The sequence below is a fragment of the Lathyrus oleraceus genome, chromosome 1 (genome assembly GCF_024323335.1).
Source record: "Lathyrus oleraceus cultivar Zhongwan6 chromosome 1, CAAS_Psat_ZW6_1.0, whole genome shotgun sequence".
Taxonomy (NCBI): Eukaryota; Viridiplantae; Streptophyta; class Magnoliopsida; order Fabales; family Fabaceae; genus Lathyrus; species Lathyrus oleraceus.
The window spans coordinates 186,353,148-186,365,232 of record NC_066579.1 but is presented as its reverse complement, the minus strand read 5'-3'; the positions used below and the strand labels follow the sequence as shown (position 1 = coordinate 186,365,232).

Below are 12,085 nucleotides of genomic sequence, written 5' to 3'. Positions count from 1 at the left end.
ATATTTTTAAACTATCAACCAATCACAGACGTGTATCATGTCAAATTCCATGTTTAATTTTTAAATGTCATATGAAATGGCATAATATTATAATTTTATTGAATGATGGTGTAAAACTAGTTTACACATATAATACACTCCTTTTAAACTCTTCAAAAAATTGTGAAATTGAACTTTTTCCAGTACATTAAATTCTCTTGAATTTTCAAAAAAGATTCTATCAATTGTTCAACACATTTTATTTCTAAAATATTATATTTTTCTATTGATTTTAAATTTGACTACACATAGAACTGATCATCACTTTAATTCTTGTATTTTTAAATTATATTTTATTTAATTTGATTATCACTTTTTTTGTATGAAGTTTTTTTTTTCATTTCAAAGCTCTCACTTGAGTATATAAAAATATAATTAGTTCTATAAATTTTTATACTCCAATACAATAGTGGATTGTTCAAAAGAAAACTTTTATAATTTATAAATTAAAAATAAACAATGTGTTCTTATAAAATCTTAGCTAAAAAAAAGTGTTTAAATTTTACACTCTAAATAAATTATAGTCAATAAATTGTATAAGTTAAAAAAAAGTATATTCAATAAATTGTTTCATTATAAAAAAAATGATTTTTTTTCTCAAATTAATAATAATTTTTTGATTTATAAGTAATTAAAATATTGATTATAACTAAATTGAAATATTTATTCAACTTTTTATATTTCATAACTACTCCATCACTCACAAAAAAACTTGTATGCATAACTAAAATAATAAAAATTTAAAAAAGTTTTTGAAAATGAACAAAGTTTATTTATAATATTGAAAAAATATAATATATGTAGTACAAAACAATATAACATAGTAACTATATTGTCCAAGGATATTTGGTTATGCACTTTTGCATGATTGAGTTACAAAAGTCAGTACATGTTAGAAAACCGAGTTTTTAGGTGAGGTACGGCATGACACAATGTTGAACCACTTTGTCAAATTCATGTAGACAGCTTCATACACAATGTGACATTTGTGTTTGATTTTCCTGATTTTTCTATTCTTTGTGATTGAACCATTCTTCAAGTTGATGATCATCTCGATTGTAACACCATTTTCACATCTTCACCTTTGCCACCTTAATCATGTTTTGCATCAAATTTTTGTTTTCCATTATCTCCTTCTTTCATCCTCATCTTCTACTGTCCAACTATCAGCTTTTCTGGATCATCTTCATCCATATTGCAAATCTATCAATCCTTATTAATGAGCATCATCCCTCAAAAGCCAAATACTATTTTGCATTAGAAGAAATAACTATAAAAATAGTCATGCTATAGTATTTTTTTTATCGAACTAAACTTTATTTAAACTAACATGAAAACACATATAATTAACTTTACTTAAATTTTATTTGTAATAACATAAAAGTAACAGATCTACTTCAAGATCAAGCATATGCACAATGACCAAACACATACGAATAAAAATTATAAGAGAACATTACCTGTAGATGGATAAAGAAGATAAAAACTTCCTTCTATTATAGAAAGAAAAAAACTTGAAAAGAAAAACCAGGAAAGCTTACCTCAAGGGATTTTCCAACCATCCTTGACCAATTGTCACAAAACTCGTCTCTTTATTTAACAAAACTCATGCAAAAGAAAGAAACACTAAAATCGAAATAAGACAATAAAAAGAGACATAAAATATGACTTGTAACACTCAAGTAAAATAATAGGAAATCAACATGCCTCACAAATCAGAGTTGCAGCAAGAATAAAAAACAGAGTTGCAGCAAACCTCATAAAACAACATAATCATTTATTATTTACGGTATTAATACACATATATAATGGAAAATCAACCTATATTGGAAAAAAACATACAAACCATTATTTATTTCCAATATCAATATACACATATAACAAGAGAGATCCACAACGAGAGAGTTGAAAAGGCAAAAAGATAACCAAATAACCAGATCAACAAACCCTTTTCATTTGTTAGTTTGGTCAAAAATAAATAAATTCTTGAACAAAGTTACTCTCATTTTGATGAGGTGACAGATTAAGAGAAAAGGACAATTTGAAGTTTTCCACGTCATCTTCTAGAATTATTTTAATCTTATGATACAAAGTTGAGATAAGAAATTTGTGCTAGTTACACCTTACCCAATTTAATAAGTAATTTCTAAAATAGATCTAATGTCATATTTAGCTTTTCAAAAACTTTTCTCTATTTTCTTAAATTTCTCATTTCATTAAAGATTGAAGAAAGTCACACATTACACGTCTTCTATTGACTTTCCATTGCATAAGTAACATTTTATTTTAGTATGTAAGAATCTCACATGAACTTATATCACGATCATGAAATAAAAGATTTTACATAAGCAGAGTCTGACAACTCAACACATGTAATTTTTTAATTTTCAAAACTTCGGCGAATTCAATTTAAAAAACAATTAGGGTTACAGCTTAAAAAGCAAAAAAGAGACGTTGCTCACTCAAAATGTTAGAGAGAAAATTTCAATTCATTCCAAAAGCTACCAAATGACCTACCTGCAAACAACATTTCCAACAAAAAGCTATGTTGGCATGAATTAGCTGCTGCTATATAGGGATTTATAATAAACATTACCGCAGAAATCAGTTCCATTCTTTTCGAGACCGAGATAAATGTAGGAATCAGTTCTGATTAGGGAAAGTATAGTAACTTTTACATCGGAATGTTTCTCTACTTCTCCATATATGCTACTGAGAATTCTATCCAGTCTTAGGTACACAAACTTGGTTGATGCACATAATGTACATATTAGACTACTCCACAAACATGTACAGAAACCTAACTAGACCATAGAGATGGATAACTACCAGTGAAATGGAGAAAACAATTCAGTTGAAGAGTACTTTACAGGAACATGGCTGGATTTTCAAGAAAAGGAAGCTTCCATTGCTTGTAAAATTTGTGCAGTACTAAATCTGAAATTCCTAAAACTTCGGCCAGGCCCTACATCAAGAGGCTGAGAATCTGGTTCAATCTTTGTTGGCTGGCTTTCCATAAGTGTAGAACTACTTCCAGTAGAACTGTGCTTCGCTTTCCATACACAAATTCCTTAACAAAAGAATAAAGGCTTGTTAGCAATCCTTCTTTTTCTTTATTTTCATTACAGGTAGTTAAACGATAAAATAATAGCTGTTTGTAACGAACAACCAGCACTTGCATTAATATAGCAAATACCTTTAAGAGGCAAATCAGGTCTTGGAGCCATGGGAGGTTGGTGTGATGAAATCCATGATTTCAAAGATCTGCATGAACGCATTGAATCTTTTTGAACATTGACAACATAAGGGACATAACCATAAAATCAAAAACATGAAGTTGTACTCACGCCAGAAAAGGGGACACCATATACAGCTTAAGACCAGTGATCCCACGAGATATCACTTCATCACTTGAAGGTTGAAGGTCATCAAGCCGTTGCCATGCAATTTCCTGTATAGATATAACAAGCCAAATTCAGCATTCTTATCTCTTATGGAGTAGTAGTTAAAGAGCTCTAAAACTAAACAATGCAGAATAAATACAAATCCAATTTTCAAGGTAACATGGCTCCAAAATAAATACATTAAAAGAATCACATACACTGATCTCCTTTTTGGTTTGTGGGGCAAATGATGTATCATCTTTGACACCAGCAATAATGTATAGTCGCACTCTCTGTTGTCCAAAAATAACTTCAAGGTATTCATCCTTGTTAAGAAGTTTTGAAACATCAAAACCTGTTTCTTCCATGACCTGCATTTAGCACAAACAAAAACAAGTTAGGAAAAGATAAGGCGAGATTCTTGTGTATTTGACCCAACTTAGTTTTTTGGCTTTTTTTCTTAAACTAAAAGCTAAAAATAAGAGCTTTGTATATAAAGCTGAAATTATTTGATAATTCCAGCTTGACTCCATCCAGCTTAATAGTTATTTAAGAAATAAAAATGTTTGGCAAAATATTTCTATAAGATCCTTGATCATATTAAAAATTCTATAAGACCAACATTAGCAAGTAATAATCTTTAATTTCTTTTAGAATATACACACAAACGCGAAAAGAGTTCAAATTACCCCAGAATACTACGGTATAGTTACACTGTTCAATAACACCTAGTTTTTAAGGAGGACTTTTAGCCCAGCTTCTCCGTTTAAGGAGATAAGAACCCAAAACTAAGATATGGGGGGAAATGCACCCTTAGTATGACATAAATTAGCTAAGTCAAATTAATTGTAGGTTTAATAAATCTATATCATTTGTGTTATGTTTCATAGAGCTACAGAGCAAAAGAAAATAAAAGGAGACTCGTTCACAACTAAAATGAGAAAGGGATAACTCTGAACAGCCGCGCTTACTTCTCTTACGGCGCATGCATGATCTTCTTCATCTTTGCTCTTTTTGCCACGAGGGAAGCTCCAACTTGATCCTTTCCATCCCTTAACTAGCAAACACTGTCAACAGATAGTAAATAAGAATCAACATACCGATAAATAACTTTGATAGTAATAATTTGAGTCCTATGAGGCTCTCTTGTAAAACTACTTGCTTGAACCTAGAAAAGTTGATGTTATGTTGTAATATACAATATCTTGAACATACAACTTTGCCGTTCTGATAAAAGTGACAACTTCATAATGCAGGTTAAAAAGTTAATAAACCTGAATGTCTTTTCTTTATATAATAATTGTGCTTCTTAGAGACCTAATTAAAATTTTCAATGCACAGTTGAAGTAATACGTCCCTCATGTTCAGAAACAAAAGCTCTGGACCACGGAATATCGGTGAAGGTGAAAGCAATATTTCAAAATAACCAGTAATAATAATAATAGTAATAATAATAATAATAATAATAATAATAATAATAATAATAATAATAATAATAATAATTGTAATACAATAGGGAACGCTGGTTATTTCGAACTAACACTGCAGCTACAAAACAAAAACATAAGTAGCCTTTGCACCTCTAATTTCTAAATGTTAACACAGTATCAATGTCTCTGTAATATTTTTAGGGTCCATTTGATTTGTTAAGACTGTGTGATAAAAACTTTTACACCATGTTTGATTTTAAAATTTTACATTTGGCATTGTCTCTAATCACTTGAATGATGAGCAGCCATCAACTGACAATATTGATCCTCCTTAGAGCCAGCTATCAATAATCTATGTTATAGAATTTATAAGATAGATTTTAACCATGTGAAACTCGCACACTGAATTTAGTAATTGTTAACAAAATGTACAAAACAAAGTACAAAAATGAGAGAAAAAACAACATATTATAGTTTTAATTTAAGGGTGTAAATTGACTCGGGGCCATAGTTATAAAATAGAGGCAAAGCCCACTGCATTAGAATAGAAACCAAGGCATTTTCTTATTATAGAAAGCAAACAATGAGTACTATTAAGAGCATATATTCTCAGCTTACCCTTTCAAAGGTTTCATCAAGAATTATTGCGCCAGTTACAGGAACTCGAACCTTGTAGGAAGTGAAGTCCTTAAAAATGTCATCTATATGGGCCACATAAGGCTTCAAAACATCACAACTATTGAACACTGTTCAATATTAAGGAAGAATCCAGTTATATGATGTGAATACTGAGATTAGATTAGGACAATGAAACTAAAATGTAGTGATGATTAGCCTTTTCTATGTAAGCCTATACAACAATGCCTTCTAATGTCTAAAAATGTAAATCAAAACAAGGATATCCTTGTCTCACCTGGCCAGAGAATTATTAAAAACAACACTATTCTAATATTAGCATTTCATTTGAAGTATGTGTGTATCTGTGCACAAGCATGTGAGCATAGCTGTTCATCAACACTATCGAAATTTTTTAAGGAAAAAAAGGTCTGCTTAGTGCTTACATCTTTTCGGTGCAATACCATGCAGAGAAAATTTACACTAAGTCACTAACAGTTTGCCCTGAAATCCATGTAACACATGCAGTTTCCTCTACCTTTAAACATAGTAAAAATGACGACAAAAATATGAAGCTTTCCAGAAAACTAGACTGCAGTGCAGATTGTTATGCTTGGTTCGGTGCTAGAATATTAGAGAAAACCATGAGAGGAGAATAATTTAGAATTTAGATCCCCTCCGCGATTTCATTCATAGATTACAGGAGACTGCATAAAAAATAATAAAATATTTAAATCTTGAGGAGCAACACAGTTTTAACCAAATCAAATATTTCAAACCATCCACGAAATTAAATTCTGTGAATATATCATTTGTCCTCTGCTCACACTCTTTCATTTCACCTCCATGTCTAAGCCAAAGAATTTAGCTTACCGTGTTATTTTCCCTTGTTTAATGAAAACTAAGAAAGAAGCCAGTGCATGAAAAAATAGTTGATATGTTACTATTATCAAAAGTAAATTACATAATAAGAATAACTTAAGCAATTTTAAACGGAGAGGACAATAAACAAAAGAAAACTGTAGTAAGGATACATAGTGAAGTGAACTCCTTCAGACTTAAAGACTTCAGAGATGGATTATTTTCTACAGAATTATCTTCATAAAACCAATGAGCATACTCCACAAGAAATAAGATCCTTTCAAATGATTGAAGGTCTTCCTGTGGCACATTTAGCACAAACCGGCTGCAATATAAACATATCATATAGTCTTTTACAATATGAACAGCATAAATAAAGGATATAGAGGGGAGAAAGTTAATAGAATTCCAAAAGTGTTACAGAAATAAAAGGACTAGAATACCCAACAGCATGTGATCAAATAAAACCTATATCACTACAAATTCATGCCAAACCATTTCAACAAATTTCCAAATTATTATTAAAAAGAATAAATAAAAACCGAAGAAAACAATTGAATGGGTGACATGACCCCTAAAACCAAGATACATTCAAGTAGGACAAAGCAGCAAGCAGTGGACTAAGCATCGGGTTCAAGAGAGATGATGAAGAATATTTCAAATCGAAGACATGAGACATAAAGAAATAGATGTGTAGAAGGCAGAAAATATGTCAGAGAAGAATTCAGTTGAGAAAAGGAGTATGAGGGGAGATGGGAATGAGATAGTGAGAAAGGAAAAAGTAAGGACCTTCAATGTTCTAGCTGTGTTCTTACTCTTATTTATTTCCTTGATGTATCTCCCTAAATTTCATGCATAAGTACTGTGTCTCTAAATCAATTCCTTGTCAATACCACATCCATACTTGCACGCACAAAAACACAAAAGTTCTTTCTGGGACCTTATTAATCCTTTGTCTAAATATTCTTTATAACTTTCTCAGATTTTATTACAGAAGTTGTTGATTCCTTTGAATAGGTCTGACTTTTTCATTCAGAAGTTCATCTCATCATAGTGCATATGGTAATGGTACTTCTATGCCAAAAGCCATAGATAAGGATATGAGTTCATTTCAGGTCTAGTGATTTTGCATTTGGAAGTTCCCTCTGCACAGAGAAGGATCAAATAGAGCATCATCTTCCCATTTTAACAATTTGCAGCCAAAAACCATAGGCGGTGAAATAACTTTGGCTTCAGCCACCATGTCAGTGTCGATTTTAAATACCTAATGATTAGTTAATCCTTCATTTTGGCTCTGTTTGGATATCATAAAATGAAGGGAGCAGAATGAATTGGAGCGGAGTGGAATGGAGATGAATGAAGTTTCCAATTCCATTCCATCATCAATATATTTTAGGACGGAACAAGATAAGTTTTTCATTCCACCCAAATCAGAGGGAAAGAAATATGGTGGTAAGTGATGGAATGGAATGGAATCCATACCACTCATTCTGCTCCACCCCATCCAATTTAACTTATCCAAACAATAGAATAACACTTCATTCCATCTCATACCACTCCATTTCACCCAATTTTATCAATCCAAGCATACCGTTGGGACTTATTCATGTGAGACTTTGTTGCAATAGTTCTTGAATGTATGAAAATTTAAAAACAAAAACATACCTAAATGCGTCTTTTGTTAATCCTTTTAGTCTTCAATTAGTTACTAGTTTAATTCTCAAATGTAACTGATACATTCAAAGACTAAAATGACTATTTACCCTAATAATGATTTTTCACACTCAGCAGCAGAGAAAATCATGAATCAATCATTCATTGAAGCTTAAAATAACATCTTAGGTAATTCACAGTCAACGCCGCACAATTCCTCAGGTAATGCAAGTGAAAAGCAGAAAAAAAATGAAATCGAAAGCAGAAAGTGGAAATTGCGAACCTGCAAAGATCGTCGAGGAGTTCTTGAGGTGGAAGAACGGTTTTGTATGAAGAACTTGGAGAACGATGATGATTAGCCATGGGTAATGGCTTCAGAGAGCTTCAAACCCTAGAACCAAATATTAAATTGAATTGAAATGAGGAAAATTGATCGGAGATTTTTTTTTATATTTTGATTATATGGTAAAATTGATGATTGCATTCTCAACTCAATTTTCGGATCCAAAGGTCAATCGCGCCTTCAAATATTCATTCCCCCTCCTAAACTGATTTTAATTTTAATTTTAATTTTTTATTTGATAAACATTTTTTTAACATACTAGTTATCTAGCATATCTATTCAAACATAAATAAAAAAATAAAATAAACCTGCAATATCTCCTAGTTATAAAATAAATACAGATGTGCATGATACCGCGATAAGGATATAGGTATTTAAAGAATTTAGTAGGTTTATAATAATTTGGGGATGGTGAGGGTTTTTCCACGTCGACTAAAAGGCATATATGGTGGTTTTATGATATTTTTAGAGGTTATGTTCATGTGAGGTGAGAGACTTTGTTATGCAAGCATGTTGCTTTAGGTGTTATGTGTAAGTTAGGATATGTCTTCTCTTGTTGGAGAGAAGTATATACATGAGCCTTTTAGGCACAGGGTTTAGGAAACTCTTAAAGGCATTATCTGCTCTCCCGTGACAGTGAGAGACTATTTACTACCTATTTTTTAGGAGTCATGGAATGACTCATTCTCATATGACTAACGGGAAATAACAATATTATACACACCATATGTCCTAAGGGCGAGCCCCCACGTTCAATAAAGATGTTGCATGGGCGACATCATTTTGGGCAGGGACCCCGAAGTCTCCCATGTCTTAGACTCTAAAAAATATAACACTACATACTCCATTTCATAAACATTTATTTTTTTTAACAAAAAGATAAAAATATAAAATTAAGACTCTTGTACTAAAATAATCTTAATCGAGTCCAATAAGACACCGACCTAAAATTCAATCAGCCCAAGAACGATGTGAAAGGCCAGAGGATAAGAGATTACCTAATCTGAACCATCCCATTTAGACATAGGTGTTCGGCTCAAATTGAAGTTATTAAGAGGTAAGGCTCTCAGTATGTGGTTGGCCACATAAAAGAATGGTCGTGGATCATCTGAACCTAACCCATATCTATCGAAAGCCAACTCCCTTATTGCGCGCAGATGAGGTGTTCCTGAAATGATCGGTTTAGTAAAGACCACTAGGAACTTCTCCTATGAGATAGGAGGAAGAACGTGTCTTTTTATTCCCAAGTTTTTTAGGAGTTGTGGAATAATGGGTTCTTCCTAACGATTCGGCCCATAGGCCATGGGAAGGAAGATTATTCATTATTTTCACATATTCACCATTTACAAAAACTTATTGTGTCCATACATATGAGCAGGTTCCCCTCGTTGTATTTTTTACAAGTTCAAATGGTGATCACAGTGGGGCCTCACTAAAATTAACTTAGGCCACACTTACATCTAACTTTCAATCACCTTAATCGTCTTTTTCAACAAGGTGACATGACGAGGTACCACAACAGCTAACAGACACGATAGTGGTGACAACAAAATCATAGCAAAGATGCAAGTTATTATGGATGAGATGTGTTGTCACAACCAAATCCTAAAATACAGTGTCTTGACTCTTTAGCAAAGGCGTCTTGTAACCCTGCTTCAATAAGACGGGATCTTGGACACCTAGTCTCTCTCTGACAAAATTTGGGGCACTTAAGTGCCAGAGAAAGAACCCTAAAGAAAAAAAAGAAGATAGGCTAGTTAGTCATACACTCAATACAATTGTTGGAGGTTTCATAGGTGGTAGGGAATCTAGTTTTTCTCTAAAGAGATGTGTTTGTCGGGTAATGGCCACTAAATATTCTCCTCTTATACTAAGATCAATCCCAGAACATGAGATAACTTTCTCTCGTGAATACATTGCAAGGATTTTTTTCCCACTAAGATGTCCTTGTGGTTATAACCGTCCAATTTCCCGATTGAGAGGTGAAGTGAGTTTTGATAGATCTCGAAAGCTCGAATGATGATAACTCATTATTGCGAGATTTTTAAGCCCTTGATATTTAAACTATTTTTAAAGTTTTTTTAATTAGTAATAAGCATACTAAGTGTTCTTACTTTTAGTTTTTATGTTGTTTTTAATGTGCATAAATAGTCATGTTGTCAACTTTTGTCACGTTAGAATTATATGGCCATTACCTAGCAGGATTTAAGCCAAAAGAAGTTTAAAGTTGTCTTGAATGGTGATTCTAGGGTTGACGTAAAAGAATCTCAATCAAAGCAATTGACGGGGCTCTATAGAGAAAGGGATAAGGATGAACGCTAAAAGACACAAGTCTAAAAAGATGCTACAAGAAATGCCACGGGCCGCCCCATAGCATAAAGCATACCTGCTACATTTTGTGTTGTCTCCTTCATGTGTTGCATATTATTATAGTACCATTACTAGAAGACATGGGAATAAGCCTTATTCTTTGGGCTGAAACTAATAAATATTCATAAGGTCTGATATCCAAGTATTGGGACAACACACAAGCTGAATAGTGCTCATAAATGGATCTGTAATGACATTAGAAAAAAGGTTAAAAATATAGAGAGGGAAAGACAGGAAAGAAAGGAAAAATCGAAGTTATTTCACGTTTATAACCCCATCATTTCTAAAGTATTGGTCTCACATAGATTATGGGGTTAATATTTCCAAATCTCTCATCTCTTTGATAAAACTTCTTAAAATCATTACGGGTAAGTGCTTAAAATACTATGAAGCTTGATTGATCAATTAGGAATAAAAAATGCATTGGTTAATTGATTGAGTCGTGCTTATAATTTATTAAAACAAAGTGAAATGTCTCATAATCTATTAAGAAGGCTTTTTTAATAGATTAAGTGACGTCAAAATTCAAAGTTTATTTTTTGGGGTAAGTTAATCAAATAACCCATATTTTTAATCGATTAAAAGTGTGAAAGGGCACATAGATTATTTCATTTATTTAGCCATATTAAGGAGATTTCTCCTCATTTCAAAATAAACCATTTTTTTAATATAAATTTCTTCTACCTTTCTTTCTATTATTATTATTTTGTAAAGTTATTTCTCACTAGAATTATCCTAATGTTATGAGAGTGAAAAGTTTCATCTGAGAGTTTTTTTGTATCGGTGTTGTATTTTAATTTCTTATTTAAGAGTGTAGTTATCATGTGATCTATTTGTAATTGATTTTAAAGTTGTAAGTTAAACATGTGAAAAGTTTGGGTGAACGTTATTAATTTGAGCCTATGTAAAAGATTTGGTGAAGGTTATTGAGTTGAGCTTGTGTAAAAGCTCTAGTAAAGGTTATTGAATTGGGCTTGCGTAAAAGCTCTCGTTGTTTGTAGAATGTTTGGATACTAATCTTATGCAAAAGTTGAAGTTGTTTTATAATGTTTGTGGGTTAATAGTGTGCAATAGTTTAAGATGTTATGTAAAATTTATGGATTGATCACGTGCAAAAGCTCAAATTGTGTTGTAAGATTTTTTTGAGTGATCATATGCAAAATCCCAAGTTGTTTTGTAAGGATGTTTGGGTTGAACATGTATAAAAGCTCAAGATTGTTTTAGTGGAAATCTCAATAGGAAACTCTTAGATGATGGAGTATGCCGAGTGATTTAGACCATAATAGGATAATCCATAATGTGATCATTTTATCCATTATCTATTTTATTTAAATTACTTATCTTTTCAACGACTTATGTTTATTCATCTTTTCTTCTATTTATTCCTTCTA

The 12,085-nt window shown here is 31.9% G+C and overlaps 1 protein-coding gene across 1 annotated transcript; it reads right to left on the bottom strand.

The window, feature by feature from the left end:
- Positions 1-2,670: 2,670 nt before the first annotated feature.
- Positions 2,671-8,534, bottom strand: LOC127126695 (mRNA-decapping enzyme subunit 2). Its single transcript, XM_051055676.1, has 8 exons — positions 8,265-8,534; positions 6,502-6,653; positions 5,471-5,598; positions 4,394-4,489; positions 3,641-3,793; positions 3,387-3,490; positions 3,236-3,303; positions 2,671-3,109 (listed from the first exon to the last, which is right to left on the bottom strand). The coding sequence occupies exons 1-8, from the start codon at positions 8,342-8,344 to the stop codon at positions 2,928-2,930; spliced, it is 963 nt and encodes a 320-aa protein (XP_050911633.1). The 5' UTR covers positions 8,345-8,534; the 3' UTR covers positions 2,671-2,927.
- Between the last annotated feature and the right edge of the window lie 3,551 nt (positions 8,535-12,085).